Here is a 24,248-nt window from a genome sequence, read left to right on the forward strand (position 1 = left end):
AGCAGTTTTAGCTGATCTTAGCATAATTATTGATTTGGATTAGACCATTAGCATCTCGCTCAAAACAAATAAAAATAAATAAATAAATAAAACTTTTGATAATTTCCCTATTTAAAGCTTGACTCTTCTGGAGTTACTTTCATGGATACTTCATGTACTAAGCGAACAACATAAAATTTAAAAGTTGCTATTTTCTAGGCCAATATGGCTAGGAACTAAACTCTTAATCTGGTGTAATAATCAAGGAATTTTGCTGCACAATGATATTACACAGCACTCGAAAATAGTCCCTGTGTAATTTCCAAAAAAGTGGAGTGTGCTTTTAAAGCATTGCATTTTGTAAAGTGAAGTCTATAAATGTTGCCACAAAATTGTAGACAAAACTGTAAGTAGATACACGCATGTAAATGGTATGTTTATATAATCTTTATTCATGTGCAAAATGGATGTCTATTCCATATATTAACAGAGTCATCATTACTTCTTTCTTTTCTGTGATTTAAGTGTCTTTAGTGGCATATTTTCACCTGGTATACATATTTCTTGATCTCATCACAAGTGAACAACAATAAATGCAGGTGTAAATGTGGTCTAAAAAGTTTTGAGATGGTCCACTTTTGACCACTTCTTGAGATGCGTCGATAAAACATTTGATCAGTTTGCTTTTTTTGTAGAGTTAAAGGCTTATGTTTTGGAAGCACGCTAGTCAGAATTTACACTTTGCTATTTTAAATCACAAGTTTGGATTAAAGGCAAAATCATGTAAAAACACAGCGTTCATTTACCAGTCTAGATTCCAACACAAACCCACAGTGTTCTGTGCAATTTTACAACTATCAGAGCAGAATTTATACTGTAGCTGCTGCTCGCTGTTTTATTTACTGCTGGTCTCCTTTTGCATTCATATGTAAACTGCACAAAATTATTTCATCATATTATATTCAGAAATTGACCATACATCCACCCGCCTCTCAAAGGAATCAGGAAAGTGGTTGAAATTGTGCAAAATAGAAGGATTAAGACACTAGGGACATGTTCAAGCCCAAAATGGCACGTGGTGTTTTTCTAGGGTTTGTGGAATGAATGACATATTCAAGTTTCAGCCCAATCAGCAACGTTTATACAAACCATGCGGCATTAAGAACACATACGCACAATGGGTACACGAACAAGTATACTGTTGGCACATTTACATTAGAAGCAAAATAACTGAATTAATAAAAGCTCATAATTGTAGATCTTGAATCTTTATTTGACTTTAGTCAGTCTAAAGATCATGTAGGGACTGCAAAGTCTTGTTGTTCATATCCTTTTTGGATTAGAATTAGGTTTGCTAGATACTTAATAATGTAAAAAATATATATATAGATATTTATATATTTTCCTATTGTATTCAGTGTATGTTTATGACACTTTCATAAACATTTCTATACTCATTTGATTATATAATACTGTAAATATAAAAATATCATTGCATCAATAGTGACCAGTAATAATGATTAGCCTAATACACACAATAAAATAATAATGTCATGTAGATCATAACATGGTCTCGGAGGTAAGTTGATTATCCATCACCTGAATCGTTGATGTTTTCATTCTAAAAGCAAGGAAATTGTTGGATCACGATAATTAGTTTCAAATTCTATTCGCTTGATTGGGGTGCTCTCTTTTATTCTGAATGGCAAGGAAAGTGACTGTAACATGCGGCATATTTTGGAGTTTTTATACCAATTTTATCAGGCTTCAAAACGTCTTCAAAAAGAACACAAAGAAAGGCTCTTTCTGAACACCATTTTCATTTAAAAAAATGTTTTGTCAGGACTGAGCACAGCCCAGATGTAAACAGGATTGAGTCTTCCTAGCCAGCTTGTGATATGATCAACCAAAACGTATCTTAAAGGGATAGTTCACCGATTTATTATTATTATTTTTAATGTCATCATTTACTCATTCTCCACTTTTGTTTCTGTTGAACAATATATACTGAAGAACGTTGGGGAAAAGCAGCCATTGATTCTCATAGTACTTTTTTATTCCTACTATGGATGTCAATGGCTGCTGGTTTCCAACATTCTTCAGAATATCTTGTTTTGTGAACAACAGAAGAAAGACATTCACCAAGTTTATAACCACTTGAGTGTGAGTAAACGATGAGGTAAGTTTCTTTTTTAGGTGAATCATCTCTTTAATATCAGACATAAACAGGATTGTATGCTCTGTGTATCTTTGTGCTACTTCGAGTTCCTGCTGTGCTGTCGCTTTCATTAGGGTAGGAAAGATTAATGAGTATATGATGAGTTTCTAAAGCCACTGCTTCCTTCTCCTTTTTTTCCTCCAGAGGGGATCGACTACTCCATTGAATGTGTAAGTACTTGCCAGACTCAAACCCTTTCTTCCAGAATCCCTCTTTATTTCCTCTTTCTGCATCTCTTTTCAGTCGTTCACCCCCTTGTTAGTTATTCATTGTAAGTATAGATGTTCATTCTGGTCATTTTGGCTGTTACTCAGGGTGGTCAGGTGGAAGAGCTAAATGTTGACGTCATTTGCTGTCGCATTATTTTTGCCCCAGCATCTTTGCATTTTGAGAGCATGTAAAGCTACAATACAAGTTGTTCAGCTGCATGTGGCAGTTTTGATTTTTGTCGTTGCTGCCTTTATAGTATTATAGTATGTAGTGTTATACAATTTATTGATATTTAAAAATAGTTTTTATTTGTAAGCATTAATTCTGATAAGTATTACTTTTTGTTTCTGATTTTTTATCTAAATCTTAAGCATTAAAGTAAAAACATGTTCATATATAATGTAAATAAATAAAATTAGGTTTAATTTTTTAAAAAGTTTTTTAAGTAAGGTTTATTACAATTAACCAAATCTATTGATCATTTTATTGAATTTAATTTCATAGTTTTCTATAAATATATAAACAACTAAAGAAAAAAATCTTAACAATTAAAAATGTAGTAAATAAATATATTTAAACAATTTAAGCTGGCTATTAAATGAGATTACCCAACATTACCCAAACATTACAATTAATGTTAAAATGTAAAAACAATATATATATCAGGGCTCAACAATAAGGACTGCCCGATGACCCGGGGCTAACGTGAGAGACACTCGGGACAGTAGTCAGGATCATTATTAGTCTTAGAATCGAGAAACAGTTTGTACTTTTAAGCCTTTAAATGCTACCTTCTTTGATGTTGTAAACACTATATTGCTTTTCAGTTCCTCTTATCTGATTGGATGTTTTAGGCACGTAATTTTTTCCCTAAGCTGGTAACAACTAGTACATTAAAGAGGCGACTACATGCTGAAAACATCAAATTATAAGGCTAAAAGAAAATGTCTCTTAGAAGCAGACATTTACGTTGGTACAACATGATGAAAAAAATTAAGTGATGTTTTGCAGTTTGTCCTCAGTTTGACAAGTCAGTCACCTTTTGTTAAATAATTTAGAACTGCAATAAAACACCTCCACATTTTCCATACTGCTCTTTTTGTTTGCATAACACTTAGAATTTTGTTCTTTATACATTTATTTACATTTTTTAAATATTTAATTTCTAGATTCACAGACATTATTTTTGACACATTTAAAATATATGAAATAGCTATTAACTTCTTTTCTTGGGTAGGACCAGTGAAAATTTTGGCAGGGCAAGTAAAAATGTGAACCAATGAAAAAATCCTTAGCATTAAACCCTGTATATATTCATATTTGTTTTGTTTTTTTAATTCTGTCTAATTTGAGATACTCTAAAAAAGCTAAAATAAAGTAGCTACATTATATTTTCAGCAACATTTAAAAATAAAATGAAAAAATGTAAAAATATTTTCTAATTGTCAATAAAAACTACAAAAATAACATTTAATATTAATATTTCATTTCAGCTTTATTTAAATTAACAGTATCTTAAATCATAACACTTACATTGAGGCACACTTTGACATATTTAAAATGCCAAAAAGAAAAATATATGTGTTTTTGAAAACCTTTTTCTTGCAGTTTCAGTCAGCTCCTGTTTTGTAAACAGGCAATTTTTGTGTTGTCTAATCGAAAAAAATGAATCCGTTACTTAAAAAAAAGAAAGTTAAGCTGCTAAAAGTCAATTAATGCAAATGAAACCTCAATGTCCTGTGTTTGCAAACTAAACAGAAAAGGCAAGTTTCAACATTTATAATTAATCTACACTTTTTTTTGTCATACCTAGTGTAGATGCATCCTGTCGTCTTACCTTCCTTTCCCATTTTCCTTTCTGCTTCTCTCTGTGTGTGTGTTTGTATGTGTGTGAATCAGATTGAAACCCCAATGTTGAACCTTGCAAAAAGGGTTGACCACTGGACGTGGGATCCCAATGAGGAGCGCAGGCGGCAGGAGAGGTGGCAGCAGGAGCAGGAGCGTCTCCTGCAGGTAATACAGTCTGTCTGGGATTGACTGACTGAAGGTGTGGGTTTTCTGGTTAGTGTGACATTTCCCCCCCTGTTCCTGTCCTGTTCCTTCACCTTCTCTGAAATCTGTCAATTTTTGTATAACTGAAAACAAAGCAGTATAATGTCTGCTCTTCTGTGTAATATGAAATGAGAACTTTTAAAGAAGTCAATCTGTTTATGCAGTTACCGTTAAAAGGGGTTCAAAAGAACACAAAAACACTTGTGTATTTAAAAATGTAATGGTTAATCAGTCAGGATGCATCTCATTGAACTTTTACATTGTTTCATAGGCTGTTCTTTTGAAAGATTCCGGAAAAAAAGTTTCACAATTTGGACAAAAATGTTAAGCAACTGTTTTCAGCTGATTTGTTAATAGCAACCAATCAGCATTTGGGAAATGTTTCTGAAAGATCATGTAACACTGGACTATCTGGTTTAGAAATCTTTTTTTTTTTCATGTCCAGAATACAAACCAAATGTTTTTTTTTATGTAAATAATTATAAATCAAATGAATTAAATTACATTTAAGTTTTAGAATTCAAAACTTAGCATTAACAAAGAAATACTTCTTATTTTCATCAAGTGTAGTTCATGCACTAAAATAACATGAGGTAAAATAAAAATGTACAATATGTATTTTTAATTGCAAAATCTTTACAGTTGACATGAAAACAGAACATTTTCATATACAGTTAGGTCCATAAATATTTGGACATCGATACAATTCTAACATTTTTGGCTCTATACGCCAACAAATTGGATTTGAAATGTAGCGAAAAAGATGCTTTAACTGCAGACTGTCAGCTTTAATTTGAGGGTATTAACATCCAAATCAGGTGAACAGTGTAGGAATTACAACAGTTTGCAAATATGCCTCCCACTTGTTAAGGGACCACATAAGTGTCAGCTTTCCATTGATGCATGGTTTGTTAGGATAGGATATTTTTGGCAAATCTGGAATCTGTGGTTTAAAAAAAATGTAAATACTGATCAATATAAGTTATTGGCAATGCATATTATTAATTAAAAATGTAGTTTTTATTTATTTACAGAAATAAATTTACAGAATGTCTTTATGGAACATGATTTTTACTTAATATTCTAACAATTTTGAAATTAAAGAATATTTGATCATTTTGACCCATACAATGTATTTTTGACACTTTTAAACACAATTGCCACAAATAAACACATGCAAAATGACAAGACATATAGTTTTGTGCTACATGGTCCTGTATTTTAAATAGAAAACAAGTATTTTAAAATGCATTTGTATTTCACAATGTTTCAAATTTTCACAAGATATTTGATTAAACAAATGCAGTATTGATGAGAATAAAACATATTTCTTGCTTTACAATTAAGCCTTTAAAAGTTTTAAGTGGTTAAGTAAATTAAATCAATTAAATTCACCTTTATTTGTATTGCGCTTTTACAATGTAGATTGCGTCGAAGCAGCTTCACATAAAAGATCATAGTTAATTGTAACAGTGTAGTTCAGTTTTCAGAGTTTAAGTTCAGTTTAGCTCAGCTTAGTGTGTTTAATACATTTACATTTACATTTAGTCATTTAGCAGACGCTTTTATCCAAAGCGACTTACAAATGAGGACAAGAAAGCAATTTACACAACTAAGAGCAACAATGAATAAGTGCTATAGGCAAGTTTCAGGTCTGTAAAGTCTAAGAAGGAAAGTATTAGTAGTATTAGTATTTTATTTTTATTTTTTTTTTATTTAATTTTTTTTTTTTTAGGTACAGTTAGTGTGATATTCAGAGAGGCAATTGCAGATTAGGAAGTGAAGTGGAGACTAAATAGTTGAGTTTTTAGTCGTTTCTTGAAAATAGCGAGTGACTCTGCTGTTCTGATGCAGTTAGGGAGTTCATTCCACCAACTGGGCAGATTGAGCGTGAGCGTTCGCGAAAGTGATTTCTTCCCTCTTTGGGATGGAACCACGAGGCGACGTTCATTCACAGAACGCAAGTTTCTGGAGGGCACATAGATCTGCAGAAGTGAGAGCAGATAAGAAGAAGCAAGGCCAGAAGTCACTTTGTAGGCAAACATCAGAGCTTTGAATTTGATGCGAGCAGCAACTGGCAGCCAGTGCAAACGGACTAGCAGCGGAGTGACATGTGCACGTTTAGGTTCATTGAAGACCACTCGTGCTGCTGCGTTCTGGAGCAGTTGAAGAGGCTTGACAGAGTTAGCTGGAAGCCCAGCTAGTAGAGAGTTGCAGTAATCCAGTTTGGAGAGAACAAGAGCTTGAACAAGGAGTTGAGCTGCATGTTCAGATAAGAAGAGTCGGATCTTTGTGATGTTATAGAGTGCGAATCTGCACGATCGAACAGTTCTAGAAATGTGGTCAGAGAAGTTTAGTTGGTCATCAATCGTTACTCCAAGGCTTTTCACCATTTTGGATGCAGTAATGGTTGCCCCATCCATCTGGATTGAAAAATTATGGTGTAGAGTCGGGTCTATCCGATCGGGTCTATAGTAATAATCACTAGTCCAAACACTGAAGAGCAATCTATCGATGCGCAGCTCGGCAGATCCCAAACCATGCAGGCCAGTAGCGACAACGGCAAGGAAAAAACTTCACCAATTGGCGAAAGTGAAGAATTAAAAAAACCTTGTAAATCAAGTAAAAACAGTATTAATTAAGGCAAAGTACAAAAATAACCATTGCCAGAAATGTATTTAAACATATAAGATAAAAACAATACAAGTATCAATAATTTGACCATGTTTCCTCCATTTAAAATAAAAAAATCACAAAATTAGTTTGATCCCTTTTTATTTAATTTTCCTTTTTGCATAGAAAAAAAGAGCAATAAATTTGTATAAAATTTGTAGAACACAATTTTAATTTGTTACATATAAGAACAAAAATTAAGCAACCTGATACTATGCATGGTTAAATAAATGATGAGGGAATTAAAAAAAATGTCCCTTTAAACCATGTCTGTCTTCCTTTGCAGGAGAAATATCAGCGCGAGCAGGAGAAACTGAAGGAGGAATGGGAGAAAGCCCAGAGAGAAGTAGAAGAGGAAGAAAGGAGACACCATGAAGAGGTGCGTTTCTAAAGCTCTCACATGAACACTATTTACTCCTTGATAAGCACTAATTCATTCTCCATTTGTAGGAGAGACGAATTCTGGAGGAGACAGTGACCCCGCTGACCCCTCGCACCTCAGTGTTATCATCCAGCTGCGGGACAGAGGCTCCGTCCCTCACACAGCCCTCAGCTCCACATGAAACCATTGTCCTCTCATTGGCCGACTGGGAAAGGAAACAGGAAATGCTGGAGAAACAGGCACAGACGGGCCAGAGTAACGGATTGACACACAGGTGCACTACAAACACTCTTCCAAGTTTCAACCAGGCGATTTGCGAAACACTCTGAATGGATTTTGTTTCTTCTGAGCTGCATGATAATGTGATTGCTGTGTTAAAATGCTAACATACCCATGAAAACTCTTCAAGGTGTCAAAGAATGAGAATATGGATAGCTGATTAACAAGTAGGGATGTAACGGTTTCAGAAAATTTACGTTACGGTAATACCTCGGAATGAATGGCACGGTACGGTATTTATTGAATCATTTAGCAAAAACAAAACTAATGAAGAGACTCGAAAAAAAATGGCAGAAGTGTTTATTTACCTTAGCACTGAACATATCAATGACATACAAATTAGCCATCTATCTGTAAGATAGATGAGTGAGATAGAGGTCTCTTTACGGTACGAGTCAATGTCTGCATCAATCTGAGCAGTGTGCTGTGTTCTGCTGTCCCCTTGACTGTTAGTCGTATTCCCTGACTTGTATTTCACCACAGTCTGACAGTGCCTGCATACCATGTTTTTCTTTGTCTGTCAATTTTTCTCCTTTCTCATATTTTTTTAAAGAGAAACCGCAATGCTTCCACACATCCAATTTGAAACCCACTTTAGGTTCCATCATTTCCAGCTCTTTTTCTTCCCCGCTACTAGCAGCACCCTCCATTTCCCTATTACTGGATCAATGGCAACAGAATGCAAAGGATAATGGCCACGCCTGGGCTGATGGGAATTGTAGTTCCTGCCACCTCTCGTTCGCTTCATTCGCCAGTGCAAACTTTTCTCAGAAGACCTATAATTTTAATCAAGTCATGCGACCACGATAATATAAAAAAAATTGCTATTGCGGTACACCGGTATTTACAATACCATTACATCCCTATTAACAATAGTTCAGTACATGGAAATGGACATAGTACTACATTTTGTCCTAACTACACAATGCAGTGCAGCAATGCGATGAAAGCTATCTTCATTCATTCATTTTCTTTTCGGCGTAGTCCCTTTATTAATCTGGGGTCGCCACAGTGGAATGAACCGCCAACTCATCCAGCACATGTTTTTATGCAGCGGATCCCCTTCCAGCTGCAACCCATCACTGGGAAACATCCATACACACTCATTCTCTACGGACAATTTAGCCTACCCAATTCACCTGTACCGCATGTCTTTGGACTGTGGGGGAAACCGGAGCACCCGGAGGAAACCCACGCGAGCACAGGGACAACATGCAAACTCCACACAGAAACGCCAACTGACCCAGCCGTCCTTACCATCCATGATATCAGTGCACAAAAGATATATTTTCGAAACCAGCCCATTGCTACAATGTCACGGCAAAACAAAAGCATAAACTACTATGACAATTATCCCCTCAGGTACAGATTATAGGCTGTATTCAGTGTTATTTGCTACCAATGCAAGTTTGAACACCATTGTTTGCTACTTTTATTGTCATACTGAAAGCAGCAGCAGCAGAATGTTCACCTCAGATCTTAAAAATAAAAAAATAAGCAATCGGTTTGAGAATGAAAGTCAGAACTCTGACTGCAAGCCAGCAACATCAGTTACTCTGCCTACTGTATGCCCTTTTAATGTTAATTATAGTGTTAAATAGGTTTAATAGACATATATTAATTAGATATAGTTACCTGTACCTTATAATTACCTTATCTTTTTTGCTTGGAGTGCATTGGCTGATATTTGTAAATAATGTTTCTGTTGTGTCGTGTTGTGTTGGTGCGGACCCTCAATTTGCTTGTCGCTGGAATCTTGCCACATCACATTCAGTTAGGACATGATTTTAATCTCATACACTATTGTTTCCTTGTTCTCGTGTAAATGCAATGACTGTGAAATTCTGTTGAAAAACAGGCCAATCGTAACACAGATGCACAATACGAAGTCATTAATATGCACACTCCCTTTGATTAGCTACAATAGCCGTGTTTGCACTATTACGCCTAAAGAGAGCAAGCTAGGGCGAGCCAAGGCGTTTCCACTGTCCCTTCCGGGGCCTGATCGGGCCAAAGCGGGGCTTCCTCTGTGCCAGCGGCTGGCCTTTTCCGGCCCGCCGAATAACTTGGGCCAAAAATGTTTCCTAGTGAGATTAAAACAATGATATGTTCCCCTATATTTGGGTTAATCTAAGCTTGTATTATACTTACTATGTAGGTGGGAGGTGGCACAGTGGCTCAGTGGTTAGCACTGTCACCTCACAGCAAGAAGGTTGCTGGTTCAAGTCCCAGCTTGGTCAGTTGGCATTTCCTTGTGGAGTTTGCATGTTCTCCCTGTGTTCGCATGGGTTTCCTCCAGGTTCTCCGGAAAGACATGCGCTATAGGTGAATTGGGTAAAACAAAATGTCCCGTATAATGTATGAATGTATATGTGAATATGAGAGTGTATGGGTGTTTCCCAGTACTGGGTTGAAGCTGCAAGGGCATCCGCTGCATAAAACATATGCTAGAATAGTTGGCGCTTCATTCCCTGTGATGACCCCTGATAAATTAGGGTCTAAGGCAAAGAAAAATTAATGAATGAATGTAGGTGGGGCTCTTATTTTAAAAAGTTTAAGTAAAGAGAAAAAAGGATTTGATCCTCTAAAATGATCTGTGACTATGGTTAAATATACTAACAATATAAATTTACCATATGATCTTTTTTCCTGATACCGAGATCCTCTTCCGAGATGTGCTTAATTATTTATATATATTTTTTGCTCTGAGGGTGGTTTATTTGCAAAAATACATTTACCACTGTGATGTCACATGCCAGCTAGTTGATAAACGAATCATTTTTACAGCTTTATTAAATAAATGCATTGTTTGTATGAGTGAGGAGGATATTTAAAGAGTTGAAACTTGCAGGATGTTTTAATGAAACAAAGACTCTTATTTGTGAAAATCTCAATGCAGATTTGATTTCTCATGTCATGGCCCCTTTAATTCAGTGGCATAATGAGCTCACTTCGCTGTACTTTGGCACACGTTCATTTGAAAAGGTGTATCAGATACATACAGATTTGAGTGTTGACATCATATCTTGATTGTTGTTATAATCTCTGTAGTCCTGATCCAGTCATTGCAGCAGCTCAGCAGAACGGACAAAGAGCTGAAGCTCAGGAGAGCCAGATCACAGCTACACCACAACTGCAGTTCATACAGGGTAAGACATGCACATATAAATCTCAAAGGGTTTCAATAGTAAACGGATACAGTCCATGTTTAAAAAGATATATTATTAGTTAATGTGTTTAGGTGTTTAAAAATTCTATGTTTGTTAGTTTTATACATTTTTAAAGACTTGGATACTATTGTCATAGACTGTAAATAGTGTTGTTTTATGCAAATAGTGCCAAAAGAAAATATTTATTTTAAATAATGTTTTCAAACATTATGTTCAGGGTGAATTTTTATTTATTTATTTATTTATTTATTTATTTATTTATTTATTTATTTATTTATTTATTTATTTATTTATTTGTTTATTTATTTATTTGTTTATTTATTTATTTGTTTATTTATTTATTTATTTATTTATTATTATTAGTATTGTTATTATTATTATTATAGGTGTAATTAAAATATTAATGTTATTCTCTCCAACATACAGGATGACACCTTTTGACCAACACTTTTGGAGTTATTATTTTATTTAAAAGATTTTGAATTTATTATTGTTATTATTAATAATATATGAAACTATGTTATATAAGGATATTTATTATGTATTGTTAATATATTTAAAGTTTTTGAAAGAAGCTGCTTTGGCTCACCAATTATGCAATTTATTGAATCAAAAGTTGTGAAATACTATTTCAGTTTAAACAATTTTGCTCTGTTAATATTTTTTACAATGAAATATATTTTCCCTTATCTCAAGATGGATTTCTAACATAAATACTTCAGTCTTATAATAATTAGTGTAATATGCTGGTGTTTTTTACTTTTGTGTTGTGTACGTAAATATATATACATATATGCACACACATATACATAATCAGGTCCATAGCCAAGGGGAGTTAGGGTGGTTCGAAAAGTCCAGAATTTGTCTCAATTTTCTTATTTTGACTGCTATTCCCTATTAAATTGTGAAAATATCCCATTGAAAATGGCTTTAAGACCAAGCGGAATTCTGTGTTGGCTGACGGTACAGAATTTGGGATGACCAAATTCCAAATTTGGACTTGCCAAATTCAGATCGAGGAAAGTTGAAACTGCTGGCCAGTTTGTTATTATACATATTGTTGTTTATATATATATATATATATATATATATATATATATATATATATATATATATATATATATATATATATATATATATATATATATTTATTTATTTATTTATTTTATTTTTTATTTTTTTTACTTTAACAGATTCCAGTTTTTTTCTAATGATATAATGATTAATTTGTATTTGAAAATTAAGTATTATTTTCTTATTTCTTTATTCTAAATCTTTAGGAAATGTTTTTGGTACACCAAAAAAATGTGATTATGATGACCATACATAGGCAAATATGTCCCCTTTTAGAGAAAAAAGAACCACCCATTTCACCAGGCTGGCTACAGGCCTGATAATATATTTAAAACACAACAGTAAGACTTTGAATTAAATAAATAAGTAACATTTTAAAAGATATTCGCATTGTAAACAGTGTCGTTTGAATTTGAAATCAAAGTAGTACTGTTTATATTGTATTTTTCATTTTATGTCTTCCTAGGTAAGCAGAGCAGACGTCTTTTAAAAACATTAAACCTTAATGTCAGTTATTGCCAAAGTTCTCAGCAAATTAAAGATGATTTCTCTGTCTCCCTGTGTGTTTTACAGATGGCTCGTGGAGCTGCAAGTCTAAAGGCAGGCAGGAGGATCTGAAGAAAACCGCCTCGCTGGATCGTAAACAGAGTCCAGCCCCAAGCCAGACCACAGGGATGAGGAGGTGTGTGCGTGCGCATATGTGTGTGCATATGAATGCATGCTGGCTTGCACACACACATGTTCGCCAAAAGTGCTGCTTGGCTTTCCAATGAGTAGATCAGATCAGTTTGAGTTTTTCATTTTCTGGCACATGGAGCATTTCTGCATATGACTTGCTTTTACAGTTCTCTATGCTTTGTGTGTGTGTGTGTGTGTGTGTGTGTGTGTGTGTGTGTGTGTGTGTGTGTGTGTGTGTGTGTGTGTGTGTGTGTGTGTGTGTGTGTGCGTGCGTGCGTGCGTGCGTATGTATGTGTGTGTATGTGGCTGCTGGCAGGACTGGGTCATGTGAGAATGTTTTAGGAACACACCCATCAAAATCACCCACACCATCACAAGACACGCCACCTCCATCACCCAGCAGGTACAGTACGAGCCTTTTCTCCAGCACACACTTCGTCACGTGGAGATACTGAGCCTTCCACTAATACTGGCACTCTGTGTGAATATGAGCAAAGCAAGCTGTGGAAAAATGACTATTGTTTTTAAACATGACAATAATAATAATAGCCATAATAATATTAACAAAAAACTACTCTCATTGAGAACGAACATCGACCCTTTTCACAAGACTCATATATTTGAGAAAATGTTTATTTATATTTAGATATAAATATGTATATGTAAACTCTCAGAGAAAATGGTACAATGTTGTACCAAGTAAGGTACTGTGGCAGCAACTTTTTATGGAACAGAATTGCACCTTAAGGCAAAAAAATTTGTACCATTGCAGTTTGTGCCTTTAAGGACACGATTTGTACCATGGGAAACCAAAATGTTCCTTTGATTTTTAAAACCTGCAGATACAATATTGTACCTTCATTAAAGGCACAAATCTGATCCATGAAGGCACCACTACAGTGACAAGACACTTTGTTTCTTAACAGTTTCAAATGTGTTCCTTAAGAACTATTTAAAGGACTTTTGCTATATCCAAAATACGTAAAAAAAATTCAGTAAATACAAAACATCAAATAAATTTTAAACAATGTTTTTTGTGTGTGTGTGTGTGTGTGTGTGTGTGTGTGTGTGTGTGTGTGTGTGTGTGTGTGTGTGTGTGTGTGTGTGTGTGTGCGTGCGTGCATGCGTGTGTATGTGTAAATGCACCATTTCATTAACAATAACGAATAAAAATACTTGAACATAAATCAAAAGATCTTTTTTTTTGCTAAACATTTCACAACACTTTTTACAAAAATGTTACAGAAATACATTCTCCCATGTACAATATAAATCTTTATTCTTCAGTTTTCACGAAAACCTTGTAATCACTTAAAAGTTCGTTTAATTTACTCAATTTTAAAATAAAAATATATGCAAAAGTATTGTAACGGGTCATGTACAATGTTTGATTACTTTTACAATACTAAAATGTTTGCATGAACACTTAGCATATGCAGGACTTTTGCCAGCTCACGTGCGTTGTGGAAAGCATGTATTTATCAGAAAATGCTTACCAAATGTTTATTAAAAATGTCTTAAATGTTTAGTTTACAATACCTTTAGGTTCGTTTTACCAGTTCTATATTATAGAACTTAATAGTTAATGTTAATGAGTTTCTTTAAACTTGCTTTTAAATGATGATTCGTGTTTTAATATGGAAATTATTCATAAAATCACTTTGCCTTTCAGTATTATTTATTTTCATAGATATTGTAATAAAGGAGTTGTCCAACACTTGTGTACCTTTTTTATGAGAACAATTGTACACCTTCATTTTAGTTGTACCATAAAAGGTACAGAACAGTATCATAAGAGGGTTTTTCTGTACCATCTAAGGTACAATTGTTACAAAGGTACAAAACTGTTCCTTTAGGAACATTGTTTGTACCACTGTGTATGTTTTTTTCTGAGAGTGTAAAGTGTCAATAAAAAATCTTCATAACCCTTTGAAATAATTATTTGTTACACATCCTGAAATCAAATCACATTCCAAATAACTTTTCCAACTATTGAAATGTTTGTGTAGCCTTCTCCTAAGCCAGCCTCTTTCTACAACTTTATCCTAGAGGTCTATTGAAAGCAGCGTTATAACAGATCTTTAAAAATGTATTTTGTATGATAACACAGCGTTGCTTCTTCTCCACGTGATCAAGACCGCAAGAATCAAAAGGGGTGGGCTGTAGCATATTAAAAGCTCCGCTGCTTTCGGGCTGCATTGCACTCATTTCTGATCAGCAATTGCTTCACCGCTCTCATTTTGCTTTGATGGCTTTCAGCCTTACTCTGCATCATACTATCATGATAATAAGTTAAGAGCGTAAATCCCATGATTCCAAACTCAGTCAGAACATCATCAAACTAGGGCTCCACGATATTGGAAAAAAACTGGCATTGTAATGTTTTGTTTTTCTGCGATTATATATTGTGATATGACAATAATTTCACCAGATGAGTTTAATGGCTCGATTTGGAAAAAAGTTATCATTTTATATTGATTGAGATGATTCTTTATTAAGAGATAATCTGCATAAATCAAACAGACAGAGTTATACGGTTTTCTGGAAAGTCCTAACTTTATTCCAGTACAAAAATGAAATAATCAAAATAAATATATACTTAAATATATATATAAAATAAATATATATATATATTTATATATATATAAATAAATATATATATATGCATAGTGCATGCATATGCATGCATAGTCTTTATTGTATAAAAATAAACATTTAATCTTTTGTTCATTACAACAAATATGGTAATTTCTTATACACAAATTATTAAAATACACTTGAAATCTCACAGGCAAAGGCCTTAAAGGTCCACTACGATATCGTATTTTAAACTTTAGTTGATGTGTAATGTAGCTGTGTGAACATAAACTGCTTCTCTGAATGTAAAATGCTCAAAGTTTAATGCAAAGGGAGACCTTGGTTTTTACAGAGTTCGCTTAGCAAAGCCTACAGTGAACAAACTTTGGGGACTACAAAAAAAATACTTCCGGGCCAGTGAGATCACAAACTTACTTTTACCGTGCACACACACTGCATAGCTAAGGAGAGTGTCTAGAGGCACTGTAATGTTACAGCAGAGATAAAGCTAGAATGCCATCCAAACGCTGCTTTTTCCACAGAGCTTCTTCCGTTTCTGTATTTGGGCTTCCAAATGACACGACACAAAGACAGAAGTGCTTACAGTTCAATATTAATTATGTTCCAGAAAATTATAAAATATATAGCAAGCATGATTTGAGCTTCCAGAATCTCTCCCAGTTCAGTGCTGGATCCGGTTAAAATCTCCTCAAATAAGGAGCAGCTCCAACAAACAAGCTGTAGCCTGTGAGTTTTTATTTGTTAAAATTGATCATGACATGTACAGTGTCTAGCCTTAACGGTATGTTGTAGCAAAGATCTAAACAACGGGAAATGCTGTTTGGTACCGCTAACAATTTAGCTACAAATTCATATTTATCAGTCAAACTGCTGGAAACACCCACAATCTTCACCAGCGTGTGCATGTCTCTAGGCAGCTTTACCTGCTTTTTACATCTCAGATAATAAAGTCGCAAAAGATATGTGAACGATTCATATTACTTGCACATGCATATTCTGAATATATGTGAAAGATGTCGTGTAACGCGTTGAGTTAAAAAAAATACAGGAAAGCTCACCTAACTCGTGTAGCAGCAGAAAAATCAATCAAGGCTCACACAGGTCGCATCCCACATCTTGTGCTTTATTCTTCTGTCAACAGTGTCACTGTATATTACGAAAAAAGAACTTAATCCGAGCATCAGAGAAAAAGAAAAGTAAACATTGGTCCTGCGCGCATCCATTTCTCGTGTTACATGCGTCTACAGACAGTTCACACACACATACACACACACACAATAGCGATCTCTCTTAAAGGAGACGCACCCTATTTTCACTCATTTAAAACACTTGTCAGATTTTATTTTAGAGAGCAGGCATGAGGTTGACTGACTGTTTACACAGCACAAAAGCGCATGCTTGTACGGGCGTGACGTGGAGCCGATGCGCGAATCACAGCACATTATGATAGATGACCAACCAGAGCCTCTTGAAGGCGCGCTGAGTAACTGTATATAATCAATGTGAGATTTATGAAAAAATAACGTGTGCTCCTTCAAGTGAAACATGAAGGAAATAAAAAGCACAAGCACACATTGCTTTGCATCTTTTAAACTCAACCAAGCCTTAAAACTACATTCTGGACCACCCCTTTTAAAACAAGGCAAACAAGCAAATGAAAAACTTTAAATGTTAAACTTCACAAAATGATTCCTGGTCAACAATAACAGCATTTAAATTTGCTAATAGATAAATAAACTAAAACCAAACTTAACCTAAACTGATAATGCAGATTCTGCGATGTGACTTTTGCCGATTTGCACATTGCGATGTCAATGCTGAAACGATATGTATATTGTGCAGCCCTACATCAAACTATGACTTTGTTGTCAAAACGCATCCTGCAAATATTGCATACTGTGCCTTTAAACAATAGTCATTTTTATCACAGGCTTATCATGTTTACACAGAGTACCAGTATTAGTGTAGGGCAATGTATGTGTATGTGTGTGTGTGTGCAGCGTTTCAGTCATTGGCAAATGCATTTGTGTGCTTCTGCCACTGTGTCATGCTGTTCAACTGGCCTGTATGCATCTGAATGCTAAAAATAGTGGTTTAAATTTGGTGTACAGTCACCATACTAATAATGGATGCTAAATGCATATGTGCACACAAGCCCATTCATTTAAATTGCGACAATGCATTGTATTTTAATTTTGTTTTCACTTATATATTCATCATCAGCCAACAGTTAGATTATTTTTTTATGGCATGAAATACGTTCTTTCATGCTTGGTAAAAACGTAAGAATTATTTGATTGAAAACACAGTAAACGGTAATATTTCAAGACACTTTAATGTGTGTTTTCTATTAAAATGTGTTTAAAATTTTTATGTATACTTGAATCTGAATACTCTAAATTTAATTATTGCAGTCTTCAGTGTCACATGATCCTCCAGAAGTCATTCTAATATGCTGATCTGCAGCTCATGAATAATTTCTTATTATTATTAATGCCTAACACAATTTTGGAAACTGAAGTCTTAGTGAACAGAAAAGATTCTATCTTTCTATCTAGATCAATCTATCTATGTATCTATGTATCTATGTATGTATCTATCTATCTATCTATCTATCTATCTATCTATCTATCTATCTATCTATCTATCTATCTATCTATCTATCTATCTATCTATCTATCTATCTATCTATCCATCTATCCATCTATTTATTGATTTAATCTTCAAAAAAGGTTGTAAAGTTTCAGGTAACGTTTCAACATTAAAAATAAGTAAATTAGAAATGTTGGTGACTGTTAAACCTTCCTGTGCAATAAAACACCTTTTTGTTTACACTATGTTTAGTATATACAGATCTAATACATGTTCTTTTTGTAGTTTGTCAGTGTTGAAGTTTGTAGATTAATATATGGCTGTGTATGGCGCCCTCTGCAGGTCAGTCAGTGGAAAGAAGCTTTGCTCCAGTTGTGCTCATCCACTGGGTAAAGGAGCAGCAATGATCATTGAAACCTTGGGGCTTTACTTCCACATCCAGTGTTTTAAGGTAGTGTTTATGTCTTATTCTTTGTTTGTATGTGCGTAACCTGTCTTACATGAATACCTGATGTGTTGTAGTGTGGCGTATGTAAAGGATTACTTGGAGACACAAGTGCTGGAACTGACGTCAGGATTCGAAATGGACTTCTTAATTGTCACGAGTGCTACATAAAATCAAGGGGTTAGTTGATGTGTTTGATTGAAAATGATGACCAATTGTAGGATTTGATTGTGTGGTATTTGCACCGATTTTTCTTTACACACCACATTTACCGTTATTTATATATCATCTTTAAAATTCTATGTTCATTTTTGCCCTTTTTATGTAAATATTTTTAGTAATTTTAATATTTAATTGAATATATAATTCATCATTTTTATTATTGTTATTTATAATAAAAATGTACATACTAAATATAAAAATACATTCAATTTTATTAGTTTTTTATTTTTATGATTTTTATTTTTATACGATCAGGACATTTTCAGGACAGTTATAATGTTCTCCTTTGCAGCTGCTGGTCAGCCAACAACGTTGTGATGCCTCTGCACTTCTGATGAGGAAACAGAACCGAAATCAGGTTAAACCAAGCCAGGACCAGACCCAAGAAGAACGGATTTTATGTTTATACAAAAGATTTCCTTACAGCACAATCAAGCATAAACATTAATGTCAAAACTGGAATCATGGACACAGGATGGCTTTCTTTGACTGTTCAGTGCTCGCTGAAATATCACTAATAAAGAGTGAGTCTGTTCACACAGTTTGTTTTACACTTTAAAAGGAGCAGTACTGGTAGCACTTTACCTCACAGTGACCGTGTTACACACATTTCAATAGCAATAGGGCATTTTTCTTATAATGCAGTGATAATAACACATCCTCAGCTAATGAAGGAGTGACAAAGGCAAATTCCTGAGCCATTACACAAAATATTTAGAAAGAGCTGTTACACTCTCTTTAAATATGCAAATATGGACCATTTATGCAGGCTGTCAATAAATCACAATATTCTTTAAACTTTATTAGTTTTGATAAGAAGTGAAGGCTCAGATTTCAGATTTTGCCAGCTTTGTTACAATATTCAAGAAAACAAATGGGGGTTAGCACTGTCGCATCACAGCAAGGAGGTTGCTGGTTCGAGTCCCGGGTGGACCAGTTGACATTTTTGTGTGGTGTTTGCATATTCTCCCCATGTTGGCATGGGTTTCCTCCGGTTGCTCCTGTTTCCTCCACAGTCCAAAGATTATGCACTACAGATAAATTGAATTGAATAAATTGGTCGTAGTGTATGTGTGTGAATGAGTGTGTATAGATGTTTCCTAGTACTGGGTTGCAGTTGGAAGGCCATCTTCTGCTTAAAACATATTCTGGAAAAGTTGGCGGTTCATTCCACTGTGGCGACCTCTGATAATCAGAGACTAAGCTGAAGGAAAAAGAATAAAGGATGAATAATACATAGACCCTAATTCATAGGAGTCTTTTTAATGATTATGTAAAAACCGTACAGGGTTTAGTCAGTCTATACCTGATTGCCTATATGTCTTAAAGGGATAGTTCACCCAAAAATTGACAATTTTCTGTACTTATTTCTATATAGAGTGTATAAAGATGTTCATTAACTCTATAAAAGTAACTCATTGGTCTCAAACTCATCCTGGAGGGCTGCAGCTCTGCATAGTTTAGCTCCAACCACCTCCAACTGTTGGACTTTACCTAGTCCTCCCAGGTTAAAACAGAGGCTTTAAATAAGTTTTATCAATTTAATTAATTAAATAAATAAAGCATTACAGAGCTCCTGGTGTCAGAGAACAGCAACACAGGCAGTCTTTGTGAGCTCGGCACACACACTCACACCCTCGTCCCCCCATATTTATCGTCTCTCTTCAGCCCCGCCCAGGAGCGTTTCAGTAAGAAAGATCCTGCATTCAGATCAGTTCAATCATCAGTTGTCAGGCAGAACAGCACATCTGCACAGAAAAAGTTACACATACACATAACAGAGCCTGCAAGAGAGTGAACCTTCGCCCCTCCATCCGTTATTATTCCTGTAAATGAGCACACTCTGAAAGTGGAATTGTAACATTTTGTTGATAACAAGTACAGCGGAGTTAACTTCTCGGTCACAGCTGTTATAAAGCTAGGTTAGATGAAGTTAAGCACATAAGGTTATGTAAGGATAAACACATCAGCATAAGGTCATGTAATTAATTAAACACAAGGATGCAAGGATTTGTCTAGTAATACATAGGATGTTGTTAAAATCATTAAAAATTCCTTCACAAATCACACCTGCTTAATAGTCTCCAGTAATCTTGTTTAGTTGGATCAGTTATCACCGTTAATGGAAAGGACAGTAGAGATTATTTGACAGGAAAGCATGGGGAGCAGAGAGAGGGGAAGGATCAGCATAGGATCGCAAGGTTGGAATGTTACTCGAGTCACCGTGAGCACTAGAGCGCATGTGTCAACGCACTAACCACTACACCACTGTCGCCTACCGAGCAGCTGTGTTTGATTAGCAAACCTGTTGCGGAGCTGCGGCCCTCCAGGAATCGAGTTTGAGACCTATATGGATCCCAATAAGCCATTAGTTAAACTCTTCTTTGAGCAAAACTCTTTTAATGGCAATTCGAAAGCAAATAGCATTGAAATCTGACAAAATGTACGAATGACAGGTATTTTAGTGGATGCTTTTTGCTTGACATGTTTGCTTTGATTTGATTTTTATTAGATTTATTTATTTCGAACAGAAATATCATACAAATTATTTAACAAAAACACATTTTAACATTGTCGAAATGGAGCGGGATGAAGCACAAGCTTATTATTTTCCCACCCCATTACCACACACACATCATTCATCTATTACTTCAACTTATTTCTTCTTTTACTTATCTCTTTACATTTGACTTATTTTCGAATAAGTGTGAAATGTACGGTTTAGTACACTCAGGTGCCCTTTACACTAATGCGTTTTTGTTTGAACGTTGGTTTGTTTCGATTAAACCCGGCATCCACACTACTCGTGCGTCTTCGATAAAACAAAAAAGGTGTTTTGAAAATGCTAAATTTGCAGTTTGTTTAGAAAATCTGGTGTCATTGTAGATGAACTAAAACAACAAACTTTTTAAAATGCTTGCTCAAACTCTAGTATGACCTCTAGTGTGATTTTAAAACGAAAAAGCACTAGTGTAAATGCCTCCTCACAAATGAGAGCATGTGCAGCTACAAATTGACCACATTGTCCATTAGTAGGCTAGGTACTTACATAAGTACTAGTAAAATATGTAACATGGGCACTGTGATGTAAAGTGCACTGAATAGATTTCTATTGTAAGGAACGTGAGGTAGCACAACATCCAGTTTTCATCTGAGAAAACTTTGCATTTATTATTTTGTTAATATAAATAATCCGTCTTTTTGTATAGGGCTCGCAGGTCTCCGACATACATTGTTCAAAAATGTTGTTCTGCTAACAGACAAACGCATGAATGTGCGTCTCTAGGCCTAGTTCATGTCCTGATGCCTTAAATGACAACATGAAATGAATACCGATAAGATTGTCCGTCACTTTTATTTATGGTTTGAAGGAAAACAAAAACACGTCTTCATGAATTAACTGGAGTGGATTTGATTTCAATTTTCTGTTCCTTCCTCTATGTTGCATTGCCTGTTTTATCTGGTTTGAGACTTCATTTGTGCAGTTTTGTTTAACAAACCGTGTAGACAGCATGTTGCTAAGTAGAATTTACATTTCCATTTGGTTATTTGTCAGACTTTGTGTTATTAACATTTACGTTTTGCTCTCGCATTTGATAAGAACACCGCATGATCCCTGAAACTTTCCTCTGTGACGCTTTACATTACAATGCCTTTATAATGAATTACTACAATCGATGTGAAAACAAGCATCTAAACTCTTTTGTGTGATAACTTAAGCACTGTAATGTAAAGTGTTTTCTTTTAGCCTTTGAAATATTCCGTTGCAAATGTTTTTTCGTGTTATCTGTTGCCTTTCACTCTTCTGCAATGTTGTGCCTTAGAAATGCGCTTCTAGAGAAGTCTAGTTTCTTGCATCCAAAGCTTCACGTAACCAATGTGCATTGGTGAAAGTATTATGCATATGCACTGAGCACTCTGCTTTTACCCCTTATACTTTATTAAACACCCTGTGAATGTGCAAGCAAGAGATTTTAAACGGAAAGCATACCCTCCTGTATGCTTTTCAATCATTTCATGTGCATTTAGAGGTGTTCGATTTATTAAATATCCATAATTATATTTATCAAAATCAAGCTAAGGTCACCGAAGTAGATACAACCACAACAGATTGTATCCAGCATCAACAGCATATAATTCCTGCATTTCTAACGTCTGCTTTTGCTTTCTGTTAATATTTGAGATTAAAAGGAATTGTCGTTTAGATCCAGGCGGGTTTTCATTGTTGCTTGTATGTCATTTGTTTTATTTTGATGTTGTAAGAATATGAGCTAACAGAAGGCAATAATTACTGGAAAGAGTAGCCAAGGTGTGTGCGACAAGATGTGTGTGACAAAACAAAACTTCATATTCTGTATTTATTATACCCTTTTAAAAATGAGTGATATAAGACAACCGACAAGACGCTGAAATGCAATGGCTTTTATAGCAAGTGTATGTTTTTAAATAAACTATAATAAACTATTTTAAATGCACTTGTGTTTGAACCATGTTTATGTTTTTGACTAGAAACTACAGGGTTATGGCGGATCATTAACACAATGGCATTTTGGTGGCCTGAAAATGCAAACATTTAAAACTTGTTGAGTTTTTGTCTATGGATATTTGTGATCTTGGACCCCATAAGAGTCGTTTTTATTGTGATTTGATAATATGAATAAATAAGATTTGCATTGATGTGTTTTTTTTGTACAGATGAACAATATTTGGCTGACATACCACTCATTGCCACAGCCATGTCACCCTGCAGCCCAAGACCGGTTACTCACTGAAGCTAAGCAGGGCTGAGCCTGGTCAGTACCTGGATGGGAGACCACTAGGGAACACTAGGTTGCTGTTGGAAGGGGTGTTAGTGAGGCCAGCAGGGGGCGCTTAACCTGTGGTCTGTGTGAGTACTAATGCCCCAGTATAGTGAAGGGGACACTACACTGTCAGTGGGCGCCGTCTTTCGGATGAGACGTTAAACCAAGGTCCTGACTCTCTGTGGTCATTAAAAATCCCATGGCGCTTCTTGTGAAAGAGCAGGGGTGTAACCCCGGTGTCCTGGCCAAAGTCCCTCTATCGGCCCTTACGATCATGGCCTCCCAATCATCCCCTTCCACCGAATTGGCTTTATCACTGTCTCTCCTCTCCACCAATAGCTGGTGTGTGGTGAGCGCACTGGCGCCGTTGTCCTGTGGCTGCCGTCGCATCATCCATGTGGATGCTGCACACTGGTGGTGGTGTGGAGAGACCCCCCCTCATGATTGTGAAGCGCTTTGGGTGTACGGCCATGCACAATAAATGCGCTATATAAATACACATTATATTACATTACATTACATTGAAAATCTGGAATCTGAGAGTTCAAAACAATAAACAATGTTGAGGAAATCTCCAAATGCAGTTCTTAGCAATTCACATAACTAATCAAAAGCTTGGTTTTGATATATTTACAGTATAAAATGTACCAAATATATTCATGAAACATGATCTTTTCCCTATATTTAAATGATTTTTGGCATAAAATAAAATCTATTATTTTGACACAATGTATTTTTTGCTATTGGTGTTTGACTGGTTTTGTGGTCCAGGGTCACAATTTTATTTTCATGATGCAACAGGGCACTATTTGCACCTGAGTGCTTGGTTTTTACACAACTTTAAATCAAAATAAACTGCGGGCACTAATGTGCT

At 35.2% G+C, this 24,248-nt stretch overlaps 1 protein-coding gene across 52 annotated transcripts in view; it reads left to right on the forward strand.

Annotated features, from left to right (window-relative positions):
- limch1a (LIM and calponin homology domains 1a) overlaps positions 1-23,047 on the forward strand; it is a 109,159-nt gene extending 86,112 nt beyond the window's left edge. For 27 of the 52 annotated variants that reach the window (XM_068219969.2, XM_021475267.3, XM_073946768.1 and 24 more), the window contains 10 exons: positions 2,342-2,367; positions 4,307-4,420; positions 7,419-7,511; positions 7,583-7,788; positions 10,845-10,942; positions 12,611-12,719; positions 13,032-13,118; positions 18,248-18,356; positions 18,428-18,530; positions 18,865-23,047. In XM_068219969.2, the coding sequence (XP_068076070.2) occupies positions 2,342-2,367; positions 4,307-4,420; positions 7,419-7,511; positions 7,583-7,788; positions 10,845-10,942; positions 12,611-12,719; positions 13,032-13,118; positions 18,248-18,356; positions 18,428-18,530; positions 18,865-18,890 (971 nt within the window). In that variant the 3' untranslated portion in view covers positions 18,891-23,047. 52 annotated transcript variants of the gene reach the window in all.
- The last annotated feature ends 1,201 nt before the right edge of the window (positions 23,048-24,248 follow it).

This window comes from Danio rerio, chromosome 1 (assembly GCF_049306965.1).
Source record: "Danio rerio strain Tuebingen ecotype United States chromosome 1, GRCz12tu, whole genome shotgun sequence".
Lineage (NCBI taxonomy): Eukaryota > Metazoa > Chordata > Actinopteri > Cypriniformes > Danionidae > Danio > Danio rerio.